General features: G+C 51.1%; 2 protein-coding genes across 2 annotated transcripts in view; both read left to right on the top strand.

The window, feature by feature from the left end:
• The window catches only part of LOC147605907 (uncharacterized), a 74,305-nt gene extending 48,758 nt beyond the window's left edge, over positions 1-25,547 (top strand). Inside the window, exons 7-8 of the mRNA XM_086792850.1 lie at positions 24,647-24,855; positions 24,953-25,547. Coding sequence (XP_086648976.1) covers positions 24,647-24,855; positions 24,953-25,019 — 276 coding nt within the window. The 3' untranslated portion in view covers positions 25,020-25,547. The remainder of the gene's footprint in view (positions 1-24,646; positions 24,856-24,952) is intronic.
• Positions 16,160-17,456, top strand: LOC147605908 (uncharacterized). Its single transcript, XM_086792561.1, has one exon. It carries the CDS (start codon positions 16,761-16,763, stop codon positions 17,439-17,441), a length of 681 nt encoding a protein of 226 aa, XP_086648687.1. The 5' UTR covers positions 16,160-16,760; the 3' UTR covers positions 17,442-17,456.
• Positions 25,548-25,776: the final 229 nt, after the last annotated feature.

Here is a 25,776-nt window from a genome sequence, read left to right as displayed (position 1 = left end):
TTGTTGTTGGGTATTTTGGAGTCTTTGTGTGTGTATCCATCGTATACGTGTACTCCTGTTTGTGTACCCGCTTGTGTCTGTGTGTGAACAGTCCTTGTATATGTGTGTGAACACTCACTTAGGTAAGTGAGTAAATGTGAACCTTCTCTTATAGCCATTTATGTGTGTATGTGATAAGCAGTGATGTCATTGGCCTAGCCATGCCTATCCTGTGATGTGTCAAAGATGAGGCTTTCCCACCTGCTCATCCACTGCCCATGTGCGTTTCTGCATGGCTGCGTCCATGGGTCTGACCTGATTGGCCGGCTCTGGAACCTCTGTGCAACACCTTCCAGCAGAGCTCTTCGCCAACGCTGACTACCACCAAAGTGCCACCATTCTTCTGGCCCCCTCAGCAGGCGGTGCTAGTGCTGAGAGGGATGCCAATGCCAGCGGTGCTACCCAGACGGCGGAGCATCATGGCCTGCTCAACGAACAGCCTCTTCCACATCTACCCGCTTGGGCCATCAGAGCTGCTCATGCCGCCCACCTGCAGCAACCACCACCAAGGATGACTGTACCTGCAATAGGCCACATCAGCAAAAATTAGGGCTTTCTTGAATTAGTGGTAAAATTATCTTATTAAAGCTCTTCCATTCCACAAAAATTAGGGCTTTCTTGAAATTTCAGCAATCAGCAGCATGCTTGCACACACAAATTTGGGTTTTTTTTTTCGTTTTTTCCATTTCTGCATCAAATTGAAGCTACATCAGAGAAAAATTGGGGCTTTTACAAAAATTGCCCTCTACATCAGAAATTGAGCCCTGTAAAAGCTCAAAATTTAGGGGTTTTACTGAAATTGGCGACTTGAGCCAAAATTGAAGGGTGTGCACCTTTTACAGTTTGGGGCTTTTCCCAAAATTGGCCATTTGCATAAAAATTGAGCAAAATTGAAGAGCCCAGAATGTTTAATTTCTGGGGCTTTCCCAAAAATTGACATTTTCTCGCAAATCTGATGCGTCCTGCATCAGTTATCGTCATCCCCGTGTGTACCAGAGGCGGCAAAACCGCCCTACATCATCTCGGCGGCACCAAGATTCTGCATTAGCACTGTTCAGCTCCACCAGAGCCGTGGCCTTGCCAATACTTCCTTGCATGCGGCTCCACCGACGTTGAGTTCCTCTGCGGGCTCCAGGTACTGAAGGATTTTCTTTCACTGAGAAAAAATATTTTTTTCATGGTTATTTATGTGAGTTGCCATGGGTCCTCTTCTTGGGTTGTCTCTTGAAATAGATTTGTAATAAATATTTGTCATGTCTGTGAGTTTTTAATGTGTTTGTATTGCCTTATGTTATAAAAGGCTCCACTATTCCAGTCTATACCTATTTAGATCCAAGGGGGGTTGATTTTTATTGGCATATATGCTATGAGTTATGCCACATCTGATATGAGTAGTGAGTGCCACATGTGAACATGGGCTAACCAAGGGCACTTTTCTCCCTTTGGGTTTTTCCCCTTGGATATTAGGTATGAAAGGACACCACACTTTTTTTGTCTTTTGATACTGTGGAGTCAACCCTTTTTGCTCCACACATTTGTATCCATCTTCTTTGAGCATCAATATCTCTCTCTCACTCTCTTGAGAGAGCTTGTTGCTATGTATTTATCTGTGTGTGCCTCATTTTTGTGCAGCCCTAACCCAACAATTTTTGAGTAGATTGATGTAAGTGAAAGTCATGAGTGGTCAAGCTCTTTTGGCACCTGTTCCCTAGACCTTTGAGTCATTGTTTGTCCATGCTTGTTAAGCCTCTGAGTCATGCTTGTTGAGCCTCTGAGCCTTTTGTGGCAAGCTCACTGGCCTTTGAACCATGCTTACTAGCCTCTGAGTCTGTAGCAGGAAACATGTCTTAGATGGAGCATTAGAGTGTAGTCAGGGTTGTTTCTCGTACGCGTACGAACCTGTTCGTACGTACGAGTCGTACGGTACGATACCGTACGAATTCGTACGATATCGTACGGTACGAGTTAGTTTTTTTTTTTTTTTTCCCCCAAAAGATTTTTTTTCCTTGAAAAAAAAATTCCAAATGCTAAAAAAAAATAGAAACCCTGCTGTACGAAGATCCCAAATGCTCGCAATACTTCGCAACTTTCGTGTCCACTCAGTATTCCATATGGGGTTGTGGAGAGACCTAAAAAATCTGGCGAGGTAGACTGGTAGTGTACACTTGATTGGTAGGATGAGAGAATCTTGCTACATCACTTGGGGATCCCTGGTATAGGTAGGCTAGACAATTAGACTCAAGTTATGCACAAGGGAGAACATTTGGACATGGCCATTTTGATCTAGAGAGAAGTCCCTAAACTTATCACCCTAGATGCACTCCTCGTATTTGTGCAAGGATGGTCCCTTAGTCATAAACGCTACACTGGGAGACCTTTGGTATTGCATTACCCATCCAGGTTCTTTTTTGGAGACAATCGGGAGATCCAACCGGGAGAGACACATATCCATGTACTGGTTTCTCAAGCACTGTAGACTCCTCCCCTCCCAACCTTCCCTCACATTCAAGCTTGAAGCTCCATAGCTTGTAAGTGTAAAAAATAAAAACCGTATTTTATCGTACCGTATCCCAAAATTTCATATCGTACCGAATATTCCCGTACGGTATCGTACCGTACCGTATCGTATTTTCGTACCGTGACAACTATGAGTGTAGTGTTGAGCCCAAATCACAATGGCTATTGAAGGTCTATCTTGAGACATCTCCATCTTCGCTCCGAAGGGAAGTTTGTTGGGTATTTGGAGTCTCTGTGTGTATCCATTGTATACGCGTATTCGTGTTTGTGTATCCGCTTGTGTCTGTGTCTGAACAGCCCTCGTATATGTGTGTGAACCTCCTCTTATAGCCATTTATGTGTGTATCCGCTTGTTTTTGTGTGTAAACAGCCCTTGTATATGTGTGTGAACACTCACTTATGCGAGTAAATGTGTGTGAACCTCCTTATAGCCATTTATGTGTGTATGTGATAAGTAGTGATGTCATTGGCCTAGCCATGTGTCAATCCCCTATCATGTGATTTGTCAAAGATGAGGCTTTCTAGCCTATAAAAGCATGTACTTGATACAAGGGTAATCTATCATTCAAAGTATCATTTAGTTGTGCAAATACACACACAGAGACTCCGAAGGGGACTTTGTTGGGTATTCGGAGTCTCTGTGTGTGTATCCATTGTATACGCGTATTCGTGTTTGTGTATCCGCTTGTGTGTGTGAACAACCCTTGTATATGTGTGTGTGTGAACCTCCTCTTATAGCCATTTATGTGTGTATGTGATAAGCAGTGATGTCATTGGCCTAGCCATGTGTCAGTCCCCTATCATGTGATGTGTCAAAGATGAGGCTGTCTAGCCTATAAAAGCATGTACTTGATACAAGGATAATCTATCATTCAAAGTATCATTTAGTTGTGCAAATACTCTCTCTAAGAGTTTTGTACTCTCTCTCTAAGAGTTTTTTTCTCTCTAATCGCCGCCCTCTCCTCTGTTCGCTTCTGTCACCGCCGCCTTCTCCCTGGGCCGCCCCTGCTCATCGCCGCCTTCTCCCCGCTGCTCTCTATTTGCCGCCCTCTCCTGTGTTCGCTATTGTCGCCGCCGCCTTCTCCCTGGGCCGCCCCTGCTCACCGCCACCTTCTCCCCGCTGCTCTCTGTTCGCTACTGTCGCTGTTCGCTGCTCCTCTCTCTTGACATCCCTCGCCTACCCTCCTCGCCCTCGCCCTCGCCTCTACCCTCGCCGCCCGAGTTCGCCTCTGCCCTCGCCGCTCTTGTTCGCCTGTTAATCTCTCTACTGTTGCCGCCGCAACTGTTCGCTGCCCGCTTTTCGCCGCCCGCTTTTCGCCGCCCGCTTTTCGCCGCCCGCTTTTCGCCGCTTGCTTCACTTCGTTGTTCCTTGTTCACTTCGCGCCTTTGTGCGTAGCTGCCCTCTCTATTCCCCACTGGCGGCCAGTACTGCTGGTATTATGATGGCCCGCCTCCCTCTCCGCTAGGGTCCGCGCCCCCCTTTCCCCACCCACCCTTGCTCAGGCCCCCAAGGTAGCAACATAACTCTCTCTCTCCTCAATCTCGAGGAATGGCCCCGAGTCTCCAAGAGAAACTCGAGGCCCTCGAGACGGCAATGAAGGCACTAATCAACGAGAATAAGAAGACATCCGATTCCAACCTCAATGAGGTGGAGAACAAACTACACCGGCACATCATGGCCCTTGAAGCACGGGTCACGGGCCTTGAACAAGGGAACACAGCACTCAAGGAGGAGGTGAGTGCATTGAAAGTGGAACTGGTAGCCGTCAAGAACACCGAGAAGGAAGAAGGGGAGATCAACGAGAACACTCTCACGGCCATCAAAGAAGAGATCTCCAAGGAGATCACAAAGGACATGGAGGGAAAACTCGAAGCCAAGCAGTCAGGATGGGTTGAGGTGGTGAAGAAGAACATCCGCAAAGAAGTGAGGGAGGAGACTCAAAGGGAAGAACATCAAATCATTCACACCACCATTGAGGAGGAGAAGATGAGGCATGCCCGCCGCCTCAACATTCGAGTCACAGGTATAGCCGAGACACCCAACTCCACTCCCGAGAAAGATGGACAGCTTCTATGCATGAAGCTAGGCTACAGGGAAGAGGACCCTCTCCCCTTCACCAAAGCATGGAGAGCCGGGAAAGACTCAACACGCAAGCGAGCTCTCATCCTACAGTTTGCAGGAGAGACGGAGAGGGTCACCTTCATGAGGAAGAGGGTCATACTACGAGGCTTAGAGGGAGCTCCTATTTCCTTGGATGATGATCTCACGAGGATGTAGCTAGAGCATAGGAGAGCTTGCATGCCACGAGTCTTACACGCGAGGAGAGAAGGCAAGAAGGCCTTTTATTGAGATGGTCGGGTCATCATTGATGGCCGGCCCATGGATTAGCGGTTTCGGGCCTATGGGACACAGACCAGGCCACTGACAGAGATACACATGGCAGTATGGAACTGTAATGGTTCACTATGGGTGCAGCCTGGACGACTGGAGCATGTTATGGTGGGGAGAGACATCATACTTCTGACAGAGACACATCAGAGCCCAGAGAGAGGGCTACCTCGAGTAGAGGGATTCTAGTGGGAGTCAGCATACAGGAGGACCACACGCCAAGGTACCTCGAGAGGGTCGGGGGGAGTAGCGGTTCTATTCAGACGGGAGCTACAGGGGAGACTGAGAGTGGTAGCACAGGATCCAGAGGCCAGATACATGTGGATCAGCTTACAGTTCTCACAGGACAGGGTTATATACATAGCCCTATGTTACTTTCCTCCATCAAGATCCTCCTATGTCATTACAGAGGACATGCCACAGGAGGAGGAGACAGGAGCCTCGCCATACACTTGTCTGTAAGAGGAGATTATGCATTATTCTACACTAGGGGAAGTATTTCTTACAGGTGACTTCAATGCCCACACACAGAGCAGACAGTGTGAGGTGTATGACTATGATGACATGGAGATTCTCCACCCTGTGGATCCAGAGGAGATAGGGGCTAGTCGGGCATGAGAGGGCACTGGACCGGACAGAGGACATTATGGGGACCACTTACTAGAGTTGGGAGCCAGGTATCGTCTCGTTATTTATAACGGGATGCTACAGTGGCCGGGGTCAGGAGGGGTGACATGCTTCCCACATGGGGGTCATACACGGACCGGAGGCACGGTGGTGGACTACATTAGGGGATCTTTTGAGGCATCACAGCTTGTCACCTCATTCTCCATCCCACCTCGTCCTATTGGGGCAGATCATACATACTTGGCATTTTCACTAGCCGGATCACCAGTATCACCAGCCCTCCACATACCGACGCCACACACTACCATCTACTTCACAAGTTCACACATGACATGGTAGACATATACACTGGCAGAGTAGAGGATGGGCTCCTACTCATGGATTTCGTGGTACCTATGGATACCATTACAGCCCAGCTGGCATCACTCCTACACACGGCTGCATTACAGAGCTTCCGACATCGTGTCCACGAGCAGGAGTTGAGGAGAGAGATGAGGAGACTTACTTGCCGCAAAAGGCGGGCCTTCGCAGAGAATTAGGAGCTAGAGATCTTTCATTTCTTCATGAGTAGAGATAGCCCTATCTCATGGCGGCACTTCAGAGAGCCCCGGACACCGACACCCATTGCAGACCCATAGACATGGCACACATATGCAGAGGGCCTATACCACGCCCCACAGCAGCCACCTATACCTCAGCCCACAGGAGCCTCGACCTACCACAGCTAGCTTCTTTACCCACTCGATGGTAAAGGAAGCTATCCGCCGCCTACAGCATGGACGGGCCGCCGACCATATGGGCCTACAGGGTGAGCATCTCATATATGCAGTAGATTCTTTGGCTCCTTTTCTTGCACACTTGTTTAACAGGGCACTAGCAGAGGGTTTGCCTGCGGAGTGGACGATGCACACCATTGTGCCGATCCACAAAATAGGGGATATGCTCGATCCGAGCAACTACGAGACGGTTATGGTTGGCCACGTGTTGGCCATACTCTATGGTACAGTGTTGGAGCAAGAGCTTAGCTTATATGCTCAGCGAGCAGGTTTACGCTCATTAGGGCAGGCAGGCTTCAGGAGAGCTTTCTCTACCACTGACCATGTATTCACTTTGAGATGTATGATTGATCAGGCCAGAGTGAGGAAGAGAAAGCTCTATTGCTGCTTTGTGGATTTCCGCAAGGCATTTGACACAGTACCACGAGAGAGGCTCTTTCAACGCGTGCAGTCTCTTAGCATACCAGCAGATATGACATGGGGCATCTATGCATTATATGAGCATGTTTTTGGGCGAGTCAGATGCCCAGGAGGTATGTCCGAGACTATTGCTAGCACCGTTGGAACTTGGTGTGAAGCAAGGATGCCCACTTTCCCCCACGCTATTTGGGTTATACATTGATGAGGTGGCTGACTTCATTACACGGGGAGGCGGAGATGGAGTTGATCTAGCAGGTACCTCAGTACATATTATGCTTTATGCTGATGATATTGTATTAGTGTCTGAGTCTCCAGGAGGTCTATAGCAGCATCTACATGCACTCGATGATTTCTGCACACAGAGGGGTCTTACTGTGAACCTTGGGAAAACCAAGGTTATGGTCTTTCATACATCGAGACAGGGCAGGAGTCAGCTGACATTCACTCTCGCAGGACGCCAGGTGGAGGTGGTGACATCATACGTGTACCTAGGGGTTACCAGCAGCCACGCGCTTCACCATGGGTTCAGCAGCCAGAGCCAGATTGACATGGGGATATGTAGCATTGGCTATGCTAGAGAGACAGTGCCACCGGGCGCATTTTCAGGAGCCCCGGACGAAAGGGTGGCTATTTGACACATTAGTCACACCGGCACTGATGTATGGAGCAGCGGTATGGGCGCCAGGACTTGCTACCCATTGGTGGACACAGATAGAGAGACCACAGGCCCTCATGATGGCACGCATGATACGTAGCAAACTGTCAGTACCTCATGACATTATCCGAGCAGAGTCTGCTGTGCCTCCTATGATGGTAGAGGCCATATTCCAGACTATATGCCTGCTAGACAGATTCAGAGAGATGCCACAGGACAGATTGTCATACAGAGCTTTTGAGGCATCTAGACAGCTGGCTGAGGCAAGAGACAGAGGATCATGGTATGCACAGGTCACACATTGGTTCTCACAGCATGGCCTAGACATGGATCATCTACCACCATTCCAGTATGACAGGGATGCACCACATATCTCTCTCTCTCATAGTGAGAGGAATAGAGTATTGAGACAGGACCTATGGCAACTCTATACACGAGAGACATGGATATCACCTACACAGCCTCTTCCACCGAAGATGCTATACTACAGAGATCACTTCATGAGTATCACCGATGATGGATTTATAGAGAGGCCTAGATACATGGAGGGCTTTTTACCACACAGCTCCCGAGTAGCTATTGGTTAGCTTAGAGTCTCATTACATCGATTGGAGATTGAGACTGGCAGAGCAGCATGGATCCCCCGAGAGGAGAGGGTATGCAGATTGTGCAGAGAGGAGGTGGAGAGTGAGGAGCATTATGTATGCAGATGCAGAGCATACTGGGGAGATTCATTCTAGACATACAACGTCACAGAGAGACAGCATTACAGGTTCAGACAGCTCCAGAGGGGGGACGATAGACACAGATTACTACATTTTTTCAGAGATCCACCCCACTACCAGCCCCTACACAGCAGGGAATTACTCTCCAGAGAGCAGAGACACTCAGAGCCCGCAGGAGACAGAGGACACCTGGCTTTCGGACACCACGCCTATACCAGAGAGAGATGACAGAGATCAGAGCTCAGTTTCACAGAGAGGGTGCGGAGCGACTGGCTCGCTTCAGAGCAGACCCAGGCATGTTCTTCAGGGAGCTGTGGACACCCCTTCATTGATGTATACCATTCTATACCCCCAGTATGGTACAGGATGGAGTTAGCTAGGTTTTTTTTTTTTTTTTTCCCGAGAAAAGATCCTTTCATTAGTTATAAAAAACGCTCGTAGGGCTATAAAAGATCCTCTCCTGCTCACAAGAAAAACAGAGCAGAGAACAAAGCAGGGCAGTCAGGGAGACTCTCCCTAGGTGCTGAAAAGTACAAGTATCAGTACAAAGAACTGAATGGCTATATCATACAATAGGAGGGGGGAAAAGCCAAACAGGTGGCCTGTAGTGCCAGCGGGGGGACCCCGCGTGAAGGGTATAGAAGGGGCCGTTGCGCCAGGTGGTGTGAAAGGCCTGGAGCAGCAAGATCGCCTCATCCGAGTCGCCCCGAATGCGGTCGTACTGTCCCCGCAAGGTGTGGATCAACTCCTGCCAAATCCCCCGAACAGTCTCTGCTGGTGGCTCCAGTCTCCCCTCAAAGGCCCTGAAACACCGGGCCTTCTAGGTGAACCAGATGGTGATGTTGCTGAGGAGCTCCCATCGTAGATCCCTCTCCTGTGTCCAGCTGGCGGACGAGAAATCCGGTGAAGGAACAAGGCGAGGCTGGCCCCTAATGAATCTGATGGCCTAGCTGTCCTGCTCCGTCTCATAGCCCATAGCAGGCCCTGACGAAGTCGACCAAGCAGCGGCACCCCACGTATACGTACCCTCTGGAGAGGGGGGCCAGAATACGCAGCATCCACAGCCAAATCTGCTGCGCCTGAGGGGAGTCCCAAAGGCAATGTCTCTGTGTCTCCATAGGGTGGCTGCATCGGACGCAGGCCGTCGGAAGACCGCTGTAGACAAGCCAGGTGCCAACTGCTGAGCCCCTGTGGGCGACCAGCCACTGGAAAGTCGAGATCCTGCGGGCCTGTCGACTAGCCCAAAGCCGGGCCCAAAAATCCTCTAGAAACTCCTGTGAGAGTCCTTGTAGCCGCCAGTGCCCTGCTGCTGCAGCTGGAGAGACCATCCTCCTCGCCGTCAAAATATGCCGTCCCAACCGAACAGTATACTGAAAAAAGGTAATCTCTGTGGCCTCAAGGGATGCATAAGGATCATGCCACTCGTACTCACCAGGGTCCCACTGTAGCCGGGCCAAGGGGCGCGCTGCATATGCCCATATGCGCCAATCCGGGAGCACATCTGCAAGGTCTGGGTCAATATGCCACTTCCGAGAAGCGGCGGCCACTACCCGTATCCTCTGAAAGGTGCACTCTGCAACCAAAGGCGACTCCACCTCCACTCTCTGAAGTCTGCCCTCATCCTGAATCTCATAGTAGAGGCATCTGCCATCCTCAGTGCAAGCTCTGACAGCAATCAGGATCTCCATCTGTGTAAAGGCTCCCAGCCACCGTGGGGTCACTAGCTCGATAGGCGTGAACCACTCCTCTGTGAGTGCCTCCTGAATGTCATCCCTCATAATCAACCCCCCTCTGAAGTGACTCAGCCTCTCCACCTGGATCTCCTCTGGTAGACTGCAGAAGGCCTGCCAGTCTCCAAAGCTACGTGCTGGGCCTGCCACCAAAGGTCCCCAGGCTAGACGAGGCCGAGAACCCAGCATATGACCCTGCTCTGTGCGAACCGCTCGGCTCCAGATGAGCGGCTGTCTGGCCCGCTCCTCAACACAAGGAGGAGGTCGCTGAGAGAGCCCCGGTCTCAGCAGCTCCCAAGCTCTCAGGATGCTCAAGGCAAATCTGTCCTCCCATCCTCTACTGAGGCCTGTCCTCCTCATCTCTATGAAGATCCATCGAATCTCTGGTGCCCAAGTGCCCCCTGCTGGGGGAGCTCGAGCCTGCAGCAACCGCTGCAAGAGCAGCTCTTTCCAAGGCTCAGCGCCTGGAAGCAGCCCCTGAACAATAAGCTTCCCCAATAAGGCTCTACTCTGATCGACTGGATCTATAATGCCCAAGCCTCCCTGAGCCAGCGGAAGTGTAATAACTGCCCATGCAACCTTTGCCCGAGCTGGCTGACTGTCCCGCCCAGACCAAAGAAAGTTCCTGATCAGCCTCTGTACTTGGCTGATGCACGAGCTCGAGAAGATCCAGCAAGACGTAATGTACCACATGGTCGCTAACAGCACCTAATTTGCCACCACCGCCCTCCCGGCCAAGGATAGTCGAGCTGTACTCCAATACAAAAGCTTCTTCCGAATGCTCAGAAGAAGCGGGGCAATCTGCTGCTCAGGTGACAAATCTAGTCCAATCTGGCATCCCAATACTGCACTGTTGTGCCAGGAGGAATCCATCTAAAACCGGGGTCCGGGCTCCATGCCGGAGTGGGAGCGCTACTGATCCAAAAGGCCACTGTCTTGCGCCAATTGATCAATGCTCCTGAAGCTGCACTAAAAACTTGGAGCGACTGCTCTGCCTGAAGAAGATTGGCCTCCTGGCCATGCAAAAATAAGCCCGTGTCGTCAGCAAACTCAGCATCGAGCAGGTCCTCCCCCCGAATTGGGAGCTGGAGTCCTCTGCCGTCAAATACATGCTCATAGCCTCCGCAAAGAAGAGAAAAAGAAAAGGGGCGAGGGGACACCCTTGACGGACTGATCTGGTCAGCTCAAAACTTGGCCCCTGTCCTCCTGCAATCAACACCTGGCTGCGAGCTGTGGAATACAGAGCCGCCACCCCTCTAATCCAACCTGGCTCAAAGCCCAGGCGAAGCATAGTGCCCTCTAAGAAACCCCAATCGACTCTATCGTATGCCTTCTCAAAATCGAGAAGCATCACGACCAAGTCCTCACCAAGAAATCTAGCTCGGGCTGTCGCCTCCCAGAAGGTGAAAATGTTGTCAAGGATACTACGCTCCTTGACGAATCCTGTCTGGGTAGCATGAATCAACTCCCCCAGGAAGGGCTGGATCCTCAAACTCAAGGCCTTTGCTAAGACCTTGTAGACAGTATTGAGGATCGTAATAGGTCTCCAATGCCGAATATCATCTGATACTCCCTCCCCCTTGGGGATAAGAAAGATCAAGCCCTCTGAAAAGCTATGTGGCATCACCCCAGTGTCCAAAACATACTGAAAGCCCCTGCGGAGGCCTGGGCCCAAAAGGTCCCAATAGCGCATAAAAAAGGCAGGCGTCAGCCCGTCCTCCCCTGGGCAACTATGGCGCGGCAGGACCCTCAAGGCCTCAGCAAGCTCAACCTCTGAAAGAGGCACACCAAGGACTGTACGCATACGATCTGTGACCCTCCTCTGCACATGGGCCCACACCGTCTGTCTGCAAGCATCCCGAGCCTCAGTGGCTGGCTCCGCTGAAAGCAGGTCTCTATAGAACCCAGTGGCAATGGCTCTGACCTCCCCGGGCTCGGTAGCTACAGACCCGTCCGGCCTCCCAAGCTGACGGACTCCTGCTCGAGCATGGCGGGGTCCAGTAATCTCAAAAAACTTCCCAGTCACTCTATCCCCAAGCTGCGTCCACTGATAGGCCTGGCGACGATAGTAAAACTCATGTCTCTGCTCCTCTGCCTCTCTAACCTCCTGGCGTGCTTGGCTCAGCTGGGACGCCACCCGCTCACATGCAGGCTGCTGCTCCTGAAGGCGCTGAAGCGAAGCAAGGCTGCGTCTCAGCCGCTGCTCCCGCTTGCGAATCTCTCCCAGCTGTGTCAAAGCTGCAGCGTGTAGAAAAGAGCTAAGCTCTATGAGTCCCTGGGCACACTGGCCTGCGGCATCCTGGTCAGAGCACTGACTATCATGCCAGATCCTCTCAATGTCCTCTGCGAGACTAGGATCTGTAAGTACCCTCTCTGGGATCCTCAACTGCAAGCTGGGCTCCCGTGTCCTCTCCTCAAGTGTCAAAATAACTGGCGCATGATTTGAAAATGAGGTGCCAGCGAGAATGCCAACGGAGCCCCCTCGCTCCCCTAACCAGTCGCCCACATAAAAGCGATCAATCTGTGATAGATTAGTCCCTCCTTGCCGGCGATCTGACCGAGAGAAACTAAGACTGTCCTGAGAGCGGGAGAAGGCCCCATGCTGCCATGCATCAGTGATCCTCAGTGACATGCAAAATCGCTCCCAAGCTGCAAGCTCCGTGCCGTGCACTGTAACATGACTGCCTCCCACCCTATCAGCCGGGTCCTCAAGCATGTTGAAGTCACCCCCGACACACCAATGTGCGGCCTCTGGCAATGCATCCGTAACCTGGGTCCAGAACTCTGCTCTGGCACTAGCATGGTTGGGCGCATAGACGTTGAGCACGCCCACTAGCTCATCATGCATCCTCAGAATGACATACTGTGCTCTAGCAGGCACAATGATCCCTCGATCCACAATGGCCTGCCGCCATACATCTGCAATGACCATGCATACTCCTCCCTGTCCACCCAAAGGACCAAACCCTGCAGACCAAAAGGTGTCCCATCTACCAGGCATCACCGAACCATATCTCCGGATCCTGCTCTCACCCAAGTGGTGCTCCTGCATCATCAAAATATCAATGCTGCCACCAACCAGGCATCTCTGAAGCTCCTGCCTCAAGTAACCACGATAGTGTATATAATGTGCTCCGCCAAGGCCCTGTACATTCCATGAGATGATCCTCATGGATGACCTGCTGAGGTGGATGCTGTCTCAGATGTACGGCGGGCCTTCGCAAGCGGCTTGGATGGAGAATAGTCCCCATCCGAGCGGCTGCGAATCTGCCCACCCGGTGTACTGCAAGAATCACGGATCAGGCGCCAGTGGCTGTGTCCCATGGCGACTGCCTCCCGCTCAGACAGAGCAACCTCGTGTATACGTACATATCCAGGGTCGCGTGCTAAGTCTGCCATTATGCAAATGACCAAATGACGAATCCCTGAGGCATCCACATTCCCGGGATCCAAGAAAATATGAGCCAACTCCCATAGTCGGCCTATCACATCTGTCACCTCCAGATCGCTCACATGATGAGAAAACTCAACTGCCTGAGTCTTTAAAGTGCTAAGAGCGAGCTCTAGAGTCCACTCCCGGTCGCATGGGCCACATCGAGGGAACGAGAAGGCCACCGCTGAATCAAGTGCCTCCTCCCCGCGGGCCGGAGGAATCACTACATGAACTCTGATGGGTGCTGGCTCATGGGGGCCCTCTGCTCCAAAAAGCCGTGTGAAGGGCCGAGGCGACTTAGCCGACTGCGGATAGATGATATCCGTGAAGCCCGAATCGGCATGGTAAGTCTCCTCTGTGGTGCTCGAGCAAGGTCGGTGCTCAGCGCCCTCCGGACTGCAGGTGAACGCCAGGGGACTGCCAGGGCCTCCCGGGGAGGTGAGGCGGGCGGGGGGGGAGGAGGGGGGGGCGAGGGGGGTGGAGAGGGAGCCGCTGCCGAAACCGGAGCAGGGACGGGAGGAGGCGAAGATGGAAGCGAGGCGGTGGGGGGGGACGGGGGTGGGGGGGGTGAAGGAGGGGGTGCTGGCATCTCCTGGTCCTCAGTCGTCGCAGGGGTCTCTTCCTGGAGGGGAGCAAAGCTGTTCCTCACGGGAACCTAGTGATGCTGAGACTGTGGCTGCTGCTGCAGCGGTCTCTGGGCGTGCTGCTGTGGCTGTCTCCCTCGACGGTGCCCCTGTCCAGGCTGCCACTCCGAGGTCTCTGTGGCCTGAGCAGGTGTCCCGGAGGCTACCTGCCGAGCTGCATCTGTGGGCGGGCCATCAGGGGCCTGCTGCTGCGGTGAGGGTCGGGGTCTCCTGCGGGCAGGCCTTGGCCAGATGACCGACCTGCCTGCAAACGAAGCACTGGTTCGGGAGCCGCGAGAACTCCACTCTCTGATCAATCCATCCCCCCCCTATCCTAGGTAGCTGAATGACCTTCGGAAGGGAGGAGATGTTAGACACCAAAACTCTGACCGAAGGTAGCCCAGCTGCTCTGGCCACCGCTGAAGCTGCTGTGGGCCAGTCTCTAGTACCGAACCCACGAATGCTCCTAGCCTAGAGAGGAGCGGAAGATACTCCCGGCGGAGTCCAGGGAAGCAAACTGTAACATGGAAAAGGCGCTCTCCCTGCTCGGCCGCTGCTGGGTCAAAGCCATGCTGCCAAGATCTGAAGAAGGCCCGAGCACCCCTGATGTCAAGGGGACTCATGGCTAGGACCTTGGCCACGCTCTGGGCGGTCTCGAACTCGATCTGGTAATGTCCACGGCCCAGTAGCTGAACGTCCAGGATCTTGCCCACATTTGCAAGAAGGCAGGCCTGGAGAAGATCCCGGATCTCCCCTCTGCTGGGGCGAGTGCCGACTATACGGCAGATGGTGGAATGAGCCTGGAGGTGTTCCACCTCTACGGTGAGGCTCGCTTCCTCTTCTGGCGAAAGAGAAAGCCTGATGGGGGTGTCCTCAGGGGCGGGCGAGGGGGCTGTGGGGGAGTCCCTCTAAGGCGAGGGGGCTGCGGGGGAGTCCCTCTAAGGCGGGGCGGGAGGAGCCTCCATCAGAGTCTGAAGCTGTGTCGAAGGCGGAGCGAAAGCGGAGAGCCTGCTGGAACCGAGTTGCACACAAAGAACGGAGGGGGAAGGCTGAAGGCAAAAAGTGAAGAAAACCCCAGGGAAAACGAAAAATTAGAAAAGGAAAAGAGGCGGGGGGAAGGCGGCGAGGACAAAAACCCTAGGGGGAGGCGGCTGCAGCGCGAAGAAGGGGGGGCGGGGGGAAGAAGAGGCGACAGTGGCTGAAGGGGGGGGCGGGGCGCTGAAGACAGACGGGGGGGCAAAGAAGAGGAGCTGGAGCAGGGGGCGGCTGCGCAGCAGCGCTGGGGCGCGCAGAACAGCCAGGCGGGGGAGGGGGGGGGGCAAGCGCGATGGCAGGCGGGGGAGGGGGGAGCAGCGCGAAGGCGGAAAAAGCAGGGGGGGTCGTGCAGACAGCGCGAGCAGGGGGGGCGAGCGACAGCGTGAGCGAGCTTTTTTCGAAGGATCCATTTTTTGCTGGAGCTAGCTAGGTTGCATATCATGGTTGTATACTCCATTGATGTATACCATTCTATACCCCCAGTATGGTATAGGATGGAGCTAGCTAGGTTGCATATATCATGGTTGTATACTCCATGCATATAGCTTTGCATTCTCCTAGTAGTAGAGCTCCATCACCTCCCCCACTCATTGTACTTATTGCACACCCAGATTCAGCTTTTTTCAGAGTCACACGGGGACGCGGGGACGCGGAGACGGGGACGGGTGGGACGTGCAGGGGATGCCGTGCAACACGGGGACGCATGAGGGCGTCCCGGGGACGCGTTCCCGAAACGCGGGACGGGCAGGGGACGCGGTGAGGGGACGTCTCCAACGGCCAGAAACGGGCAGAAAACGGGCAGAAACGGGCAGAAACGGGCAGAAACGGGCAGATTTCCAGCTATAAAAAAAGGCACTCTCTCTATTGCACCCACACTCATTTCTCAAGCCTCAAGCTTCCAAATCCAAACTTCAAAGTTCCAAGTTGTGCCAACTTCCAAGCCATCTCTCTCTCTCTCTCTCTCTCTCTCTCTCTCCAAGTTCCATGATCCATCCCTCTTGAGACTTGCAAGCCTCAAGAGTCAAGCAATACTTGCAACTCTCTATTGCACCCTTCTTCCCTCTCTCTCACACTATCATCATTCATGGCATCTCAAGGTGAACGCGCCGCCGCCACATCTTCTGTTGCGGGCTCTTCACGAAGGAGGCCGGCGGTGCACACATGGTCATGGTGGGATGAGGTCCACTACGCTAGTCGTGGAGTGGGTGGTGGTTCAAGGGCATGGAATTGCAAGCTTTGTTCCTACAAGAGAAGTGGCGGCGCCAACAAAGTGCGAGCTCACTTTTTGCACGAGGCCGGTCATCAAGTGCAATTTTGCGCACGCGTTACTCCTGAGAAGCGAGCGGAGCTTCTTGAGAAGCTCAAGGTTTATGAGGCGGCTGAGGCGGCAAAGAGAGGGCAACATGTTGCCGTTGATCCTCATGATGTGGTGAGAGCACGAGAGCAACCGACGCGAATGGAGGTGGAGAGGAACCCAAATCTTGCTTCAAGCTCTCAACCATTCAAGTCCACTCCATCCACATCGGGTGCCTCCATTCCCATCCGCCGTCAATCCACTCTTAACGAGAATTGGAACCCAAAATTGAAGGATGAGGTGGATAGGTCGGTGGCTAGGTTCTTCTACCACGACCACATTGCGTTTCAAGCGGCACGGTGAGAGTCGAGACTCAATTCTCTTCACTCTTTTTTTTTTAAATGTCTCATGCTTCAAAGCATTTGTCATATTGCCAAAAAAAGCTAACATGCTACATGGTTTTCCTTACTTGAAATAGGTCTCCTTACTTCCGTGAGATGGCCACAAAGATCGGGGAATATGGCCCCTCTTATGTGCCACCTTCATCGGAAAAGATTCGCACCACTTTGCTTGATAGGGAGAAGTTGGCCGTTGAGCAGGCGGCGGCGGATACAAAGGCAACATGGGAGACTAACGGAGTCTCTCTCATTGTAGACGGATGGAGTGACACGCGCAAGCGCTCCATCCATGGAGTGGTGGCCTACTCAAGGGGCAAAGTGTACTTCATCGAGTCACATGATGCGAGTGGCACTGGGAAGGCCGTGGATGTGCTTGCCGCGGAATGGGCGTCCACGATCGAGGTCATTGGGCCGGAGCTTGTGGTCGGCATGGTGGCGGATGGAGAGGCGTCAAATAGGGCAGCCGGGAGCATTATTGAGTCAATGTATCCATCCATCACAGTTTCTTTTTGCATGGCCCATTGTCTCAACAACCTCCTCAAAGACATAGGTGCCTTGCCATGGATTGCACCCACCATTGAGGAGGCTAACCAGCTTGTATCCTTTGTCCTCAACCACCAAAGGCTGCGACATGAGTTCTCTAAAAGGAGCACTCTTTCCCTCCTCAAGTATTCTGAGACAAGGTTTGCATACAACTTCCTCATGCTAGGCCGCTTGTCTACATGTGGCGGAGCCCTAGGAGGGCTTTTCCTTAGTGATGAATTTTTTGCCATGCCGTAGTCAAAATCGGCAACAGGGAGAACCTGCTGAGATCGCGCCGACGATGCCGCTTGGTGGAAGAAGGTGAAGACACTCGATGCCTCGGTCAAGCCTATTGTTCACCTTCTACGAGTCATTGACGGCCGTGAACCATGTATCGGCAAGGTCTATGAGGCCATGGATCGCATGATCGAGTCACTCCAGCAGCTTGTGCCAGACAGGGCCGAGTTTGAGGAGATCCACTCATTATGTGAGTCCATGTGGAACTCCTACTACTCCCCTCTTCATGCGGCTGCCTTTGTGGTTGATCCAGAGTTCTAGGGCAGAAAGCAAGAGGCCGACAAGGAAGTAAGCAGGGGATGGCGGATCATTTTGGAGCGCTTAGAGCCCGACCCTACCATCAGGCGGAAGATCAGAGACTAGCTATCTCAGTACAGGACGCGGCAGGGATCTTTTGGATGTTTAGATGCACAGCTTGACCGCCTCAAGATTGGGTCTCCTCTTTGGTGGGAGGATTACGGATCAGATGGGCCGGAGTTGTAGCGCTTGGCTATTCGCATCCTTAGCCAGGCTGTGAGCTCTAGTTGCTTGGAGCAACTTTGGAACGTTTATAGTCACATTGCCTCTAAGAAGAGGAACCGCCTTGAAGTGCAAAGGGCAAGTGATTTGGTTTTTGTGAGCGCCAACTTGCGCATGCTATGTGCGACAGCAAAACAGGGAAGGCGGATCCCTTCACCGAATGGGAGATGGCACAGCAGGATCCTGCAGCTCAGGAGCATCTTGAGGAGGTAGACGAGGAGCTACAGCCTGAGGGGGAGGAGGAGGCTTCAAATGGCATCGACGACTTCGACTTCCAAGCCTCCCGCCAGGCTAGCACTTCAGGAGCTTGAGGCTTGACTCTTGAGCCTTGAGCCATCTCACCTTTTTTGTGCCCACTACCAATGGCCATGATCTATTGTGATCTATCTAGTATCCCTATTTTGTACCCACTCTTTTTTGTAACCCTCACTGCCCATGAGGCATGTACTTATCTCTTTGTATCTATCAGACTATCAATCACATAATCAATGTGCCATCGATGTTTTATTAGCGCATTTTGCTCAAAATGACTCTTGTTTTTTTGTCTATTCGGTGTAAAATTTTGTTCAAAGTGTGTCTCTATATGTATGTCATGCATACAACTCCTAAATTGCTTTTAAAAAAGAGGTTTTTTTTTTGCCGTCCCCGTCCCCGTCCCCGTCCCCGTCCCCGTCCCCCGTCCCCATGTGACTCTGGCTTTTTTAGTTCAATACTTTTTCATTTTGTTGGGATGACAGAGGATACACCACACAGGTACACTGATTTGTCTCATAGGCCGAGTTCGATCTTTTGGAAGACGTTAATAAAATCTTTCTTTCTCTCTCTCTCTCTCTCTCTCTCTCTCTCTCTAGGTAACCCTAACCCTAAAATCCATCAATTGTAACCCTCTTGTATGATGTAATGTTGTCGTGCAGTCCCAAGCACTTATTAGGCCATGGTCATTGGCTAGAATCACTATTCTGGTGTGTACAAACCCATTTCATATGGTACTATTGACACCAACCTTAAGTGGCATGGCTAAGGTCTCAGTTATGGGCATGGGCAGCCCATCGGCCACCCAAAAGGGGGCAATGGGTAGGTTTGGGTGCCCAAGCATGGCCCATTTGTGGGGGTGCTCATGTAAAAGCTTAGCCCAAGGCTATTTTGGCTAGATGACCAGCCCTTGGACAAGTTGGCCAGCCCTAAGAGAAAGAGGGAGGGGGGGTCTGCCAGCAGCAATGCATCCCCCACCCCAATATAAAGGGCGATCTAGCCCTAAACTCACCCCCCTTGGGCCTTGTCATCTCTGATGGAAAGTGAAGCTCATGTAAGCAAGCAAAAAGCCGTGATCTCGGTATTGAGTCAAAGTCCTTCCTTGAAATTCACAAAGCAACAAATGTCCCATTGCTCCCGCACTCTTTCCTCCTCAATGGCAGTCCACAGTGTAAATTTATGGTCTAGGGTTGAATAGTTCTCCTGAATCCTGCTTGACATGTGGCTCTGTCAGTTTCCCTCTTCTCGTGAGCTGATCTAAGCCTCCAAGGCTTCTCCATAAATCTTAGTGTGTGACCAATCATCATGGTTCGGTAGTTACTAGGGTTCAAGGGGTGGGTCTCCAGCCTTATGAATGGGGATGATGGTGTTGGTAGTTGAGGATAGAGGAAACCCATCACAGAGAGCCCTCTTGAAGATGTGAGCTAGGGTAGGAGCCAATGTTTTTGCTAGGTGTTGGAAAATAGGGTGGCAAGGCGGCCCGATCCCGAGGCCTGAGTATCGCCTTTGAGGACAGATGTGCAGCCAGTTTGATGAGAGCTTGAGTTTACCTCAACCCAGCCCTTCATCAGCAGCCCATCACACCATAGTCACAGGAAACGGCTGTTTCAATCCCTAGAAACACGTTTCTCCGTTTCAGGACCCCATCCGTTTCCATGGCCGTTCCTCGTTTCCCAAGTGATATTGTCACAGGAAATGGCTGTTTCCACCCCTAAAAATTCGTTTCCCTATTTCCATTCCTCGAATGTGTCCGTTCCCATTTCTCGTTTCTGGTGACTCTGTAGCACCCCCCCACCCCCCCCCCCCCCCCCCCAAACCTTGAACGAGGAGCGACTCTGCCTGACTGATCTCAAACCGCCTCTTTAGGATGCCTAGCAGTCACCCTGTGGGCGCGTGTTCGCACATAGCGTAGGGCCCCCTCAGCTCTGGTCCATCCCAGTCTCTTGGCGAGTGGACTAGTTTCAGGCGCGGCTTCCTCTGGAGGCTTAGGACAGATGCCTTGTTGAGATCCAAGGTAGAGAGCAGATATACCTCGTGAATCGACTCAGCCATTCCCCTGACTGGCAGAGCCCTCTCCCCTCCCCAGTGGCATGGAGCTTTCACGTGCCACGACATCCCTCTGGCGGTGCTAGGATCAGATGGGGGACCTGCTCTCATTTCCTTTGAGGGAAGTCATGGACGTCTGACCCTCTCCCGAGGAGAGGACTTTAGCGATGGCTCACTTCAGAGGGTCTGGTTTATCGGCTCCATGAGCACCGCTCTGGCACCCCCCCCTCCCCGGGCAATAGTTCCCTCTATTAGTTATATGAAAAACCAGCCAACAGGCTGAAGTGCATGTTCAGAACCCTCAAGAGAGGAAAAAAATATTAGTCCCCTCCCTGGCTGGCCGCTCTTGGAGGGAACTGCCTCATAATAAGAAAGGGAGGAGAGGGGGGGAGGGGGGGGAGGGGAAGGGAAGGGAAGAGAGTGGCAAGGTGTAGAATGTGAGCTATGTCGGGTAGAACCGGTAGCATTTGGGATGTAATAAAGGTTGCGGGCATAGATTTCCCATATGGAGGGGTTGGTGATGAGGTGGGTGGCTTCTTTTCTTCAAGGATGTGGCAAGTGTCCGAGCTGTCTGTACCCAGAAACAGGCAGAATAATTTTTCCTAGCCAAGAATGTGCACTTATTTAGGCAAGTAATGTGATAAAAAGTGTCGGAATGGACAACGGAAATGAGACAAACTACTGTGAGAAAGAAAACGTAGAAGTGTAGGAGAGAGAAGTTGTAGACCCACTTGACACCAATGACCGACCGTTTTGATGGTCTCAGAACCAACTCCCAATTGTTATTCTTCTCTATAGCTTCAAGTTCCACTTGCATGGCTTTTCTCAAAGTCTCCTGGGAAAGAGCTTCCTTAACTAAAGCAGGCTCTTTGTCCCGAATGATACGACACATCAATGCATAATTTACCTGCAAAGGCTCCTCTAACTGACGAACGCAAGAACTGGAATGTCCCTGCCTGCTGCCAACATCTGGCAAGCCATCCACCATCTGGTCCCGGAAAGCCCACCACAGCGTATCCACATTCAAGTGGCCATGACGAAACTATCAGAGAAGAGAGCGTTGAGAGTTTGTAAATCCCATTCTCCACTCTGCCTTCCCAAACAACCTGGCTTGTTGCTTTGTCCCGGAGATCAACAAAATGCTCATCAAACTCCACCTGTATGCCAATCTTGCAAACCTTATGCACTGACAAAAGATGAAAACCAAGAGATGGGACATAAAGAACTTGGGAGGAATGCTTTCGCCCTCTGCCATCGAGAATGATCTCCAACCTGCTCTCACTGTGAATAGGGATAGTGGACTTGTCACCAATAAGGATGTGACCTGGTTGCCTTCGAAAGATCATGTAATAACTCTTGGGAAGGAGTCATATGCCTGGAAGTACCACTGTCGAGAATCCACTCCCGAGTAATCCTAGCGGTGAGACTAACCACCTCCCTGCTCGAAGAAGATGAAGCTTTGGTGTCCATAACCTCCAAGTGCACAAAAGCTGGAGTCTGCACGGTTGCACCTGAGGAATCAGCACCTTTCTCGGTGCTCTGGTGATGACATTTCCTCCGGCAGTGACCCTTATGGTCACAATGGTTACAGGTCCGCTCTGCCCCTCAAGGCATCACGATCCAAGTTGGCTCTTGCTCAGAAGACTTCGCATGTGTAATCCTTTCCTTTGCCCTTGTTGTTGTTGTTGTGGCCTTTCGACCGTTGGCCAGTCAAGGCCTCAGAACCTCTGCCCTGTGGAGGGTTCGTAAACCGCTCTTCTTGGTCTACAACCATCGGCACAAGGTCCTCCCATGTGATGGTGTTGAGCCTCCCTCTGGTGATCAAAGAATAATAGAAAGCTGAGTACCGAGGGGTAAGATGCGATAGCAAAGTGATGGCCATATCCTCTGAAGATATCTACTTCCAGCCCGAAGAACCTCTTGCTGAAGAGCCTGGAGTTTGTTGATGTGCTCGTGCATCGTCGAAGACTTTGTAGGATTCATCGCTCGCATCTGCACTTCCAAGGAAATCCTCTTCATGGGTGATATCCTGTTATACAAAGAAGCCAAGTGCCACCAAATCCCTCGGGCCAGCGTCATGTGTTTGATGTGATTGATCACTTGGGGTGTGCAATTAAGGAAGATGAAAGAACGCACATGGGCATTGACATGATCCCACAACTGTGCTTGAGCCTCTTGCTCTTTCCTAGTAGAAAGTGAAAGCTTCTCCTCCAACTCTGGCCATGGAACTCCAACCACAATGAAATCAGCCAAATCATAAGACTCTAGGACAGACTCCATCATTACCTTCTAGATGCCATAATTGGCCCGTCCAACTGTCAGTCCACCGGGAATGTCGGGAGGGTGGGGATCTTCATATGCTTCGCAGCCATCTCGAGGGTTCACAAGGTCTTGTGAAGGGAGGGCGGGTGGGAAAAAAAATGAAGAAGTGGCTGCAATTGCCATGCAAGGTGGCTGTCCAACAATGATGGCCGCCTTCTGCCTGCTTCTCCACGTCCCGAATAGCCCAGAAATTCTCCAATCAGCACCAAAAACAGCAAACCCTCAAGCTCTCACTGTCTCCAAGCTGCAAGCCACCTGGAGCTTTGATACCATGTCAGAATGCACAACGGAAATGAGACAAACTGCTGTGAGAAAGAAAATGCAGAAGTGTAGGAGAGAGCAGCTGTATAAACTCTGCTATATACACGTGAGATCCGATACAAAATGGTGTGGGGGGCAAGAGTGGTATATATACCACCCTGTGCTGCTGGTCGGCCACCGCAATACAGGCCGACAGCAGCAGAGGAACTCCACGACTGAATAATCATCGGTCGGCGAGCAAACAGGCCAGTCGGCCAACAGTAAAAGAAGTCTGCCAACACGAAACAAGTCGGCCAACAGAAATAGTCCCCCCGCCTCCCCCCCCCCCCCCCCCCCCCCCACCGACTAGCAAAACTAGGAAAAAACATGGACAATGAGGAAAAATGGAGAATACTCCTAAAACTGGGCGGGCACACCCACAACAGAGGCCCTCACTCCCTACTGAGTAATATGGTACAGACAGGAGATGATTGCTAACAGAAAGATCTCTGCATTTCTCGTGCAAAGATCCTACCGCACTGCCCTTAGTGCTGGAGGTGAAGTCGTGTGGTTTTGCATTCATCATACCAACCATTAGAGGATGTGAGCCAACGGGTGGTTTGACAGTGAAGGAAATGAGAATGGAAAGCTGGCCTGTGCTTATTCATAAGAGGATGGATGTGAGCAGTCACCAGTGAGATGAGAGCGGGTAGAGGCAATGAGAGGTGTAGATCAGCCATATGGCTGTCTAAACTAGACTTGCATATGGGTTCCAAATCATGGTGAAAGTGGATGGGGAAAGTGAAGGTGGAGGTTGGGGGATTTGGGGGAAGTGAAGGTGGAGATTTGAATATGGTGAAGGCGAGGTAAGTATGATTAGCCTAAATAGGTGGAAGTGGAGGTGGAGATTTGGATATGGTGAAGGCGAGGTAAGTATGATTAGCCTAAATAGGTGGAAGTGGTTTGGTAAATCCACATATGCTTCACCTAAAGGTAGGAGACCCCATTAAATAGTCTATTGTACTTGAATCCCCACTATGTGGAAAGCATGTGAGTCTGGAAGATGAGGGTCATTGTGACAGCCCATATAACAGCAAGCTGGGCTGAGATCTAGGGAGTTCTACCTTTTGGGGTTACCATTTGTATAGAGGAACCTTTTCATCATATTTCTTTTCATTGTACATAATACAAGGTGCAGAGCAGGCTACTTGTGAATGCTTCTGGGTTGACGTCTTCGGCTGTTCATTGCATCTCTGTGCACACTTGCATCACACCAATAGTCTTACATCTCTCAGGATGTGCTGTAGTTGGTTGTGTTTGCCTTCTCCTCATTATTCGACTCTTTAGCTGCCCAATACCCTAATCTGTTCCATTGAAATCCTGAGTGCATGTGACATATGAATCAGAAGAATCTTGGCATCTGGAAAAATCCATATGCAATCACAGCGAGAAAATGGTCTCTGTACAAACTGATTCTGGATGCGTGTGTCTCCGGCTGTATCCATGCCCTATGAATATAAATTTGCCAGATGTTGCCTCTAATAACTTCGTTACATTGTGCCATGGCAATACATGGGGCTGGCCAGGGTATTGAACAGGTGGCAATGCATCTATAAAGAGGCTGTTCATTGTCATCCAGCTCGTTATCCTGGCCTACCAGCAGCTGTCTAACACCTTTGATGCTAGGTGCAGACAAGGCAGACATGCAGTTAGCTTCACAGAGGTGCATATTTGAGAGAGAGAGAGAGAGAGAGAGAGAGAGAGCGAGAGATTTCTTTTCAATTCAGGTGAAAACATGGGGAACATTACTTGGCTCCTTCACCACTACGGGGAAGCTTGAGTCGGAGCTAATGTACACAATCCAGACTTACTGTTATGAAGATGCGAAACTGATGAAATTGTTCCCAGAAATTATTCGTGCTTTGTATGAGCAAGATGTACTTGCAGAAGACACCATTCTCACGTGGTTCAAGAAGGGTTCCAACCCAAAAGGAAGGTACTAGCAAGCTTTTTGCATTGATCATATTATTCCCTCTTGAGTGATATTTTTGGTTTCCACTACGGTTACATTACTCTAATTGTCTATGTCACAGGCAAACCTTCGTAAAGGGTCTTGAGCCTTTTGTCAAATGGTTGGAGGAAGCTGAGGAGGAGGACTAGACAGGTGTTTGAGATACTTGGTCCTATTATCATAGTTGGTTGCGTGTGCTTTTTAGTTTGCTTGGAACTTCCAAGTTTGGCTGGTTCAATAAATGTTGTGTGCCTTTAATGTTCTAAATTCTGCTAGTTAAGTCTGCAAGTACTTGCTGTCAGGATTTTATTTTAGCATGTCTATTCTCTCTCTCTTAGTGGATTGCTGAGAGGTTGAATAACATTTGGATTGAGAAACGAAGTGGATTGGTACTTCCCTCAAAGTGCTTGTTTACGCATGTATCTTCAAAACTTGCCCGATTGTGGGGGATGTAAAGGAAAAAGGAGTAGAGAGTGAGGAGGGAGGAGAATTGAGGGAGAAGAATTGAGGGAGAATGGCTGTATTGTCTTTAAAAAGGTGGCACCTTTGGACCTTGGTGAAAAATATGGTATAAACATCACCATATTCCTCAGGTTTCTAAAAGTATTTGATCCATGCAGTCATGAGTGTACTGAAGGTGAGGTCTAGATGAAATCATAATTTATCCTTGGATGCCATATGCCAATGTACTTTGCTTTTTAGGTTGTTTTAATCTTTTTTTTTCTGTCCTTTTTGTAAGGCAGGCAGCTATTTTGGTAAGTTTAGGAATTTACCTGAACTTTCAATCGGTATATCTTTCTGCGATACTAGCTGACATGTATATTTCTTTTGAGGTCTTTGTCCATGATGCAGCTGGTTGGTTTTTGCTGATTCTTTCTAACTTCAGTAGTGCATTTGCCCGACCAG

This window comes from Cibotium barometz, chromosome 58 (genome assembly GCF_041138505.1).
Source record: "Cibotium barometz isolate CiBa-2024 chromosome 58, ASM4113850v1, whole genome shotgun sequence".
NCBI classification, from domain to species: Eukaryota; Viridiplantae; Streptophyta; class Polypodiopsida; order Cyatheales; family Cibotiaceae; genus Cibotium; species Cibotium barometz.
The sequence above is the reverse complement of the archived record's forward strand: the minus strand, read 5'-3'. Positions and strand labels throughout refer to the sequence as shown.

Excerpts from the sequence above, each read along its gene's own strand:
- LOC147605908 (XM_086792561.1), top strand. The coding sequence starts at position 16,761 with ATGGCCACAAAGATCGGGGAATATGGCCCCTCTTATGTGCCACCTTCA.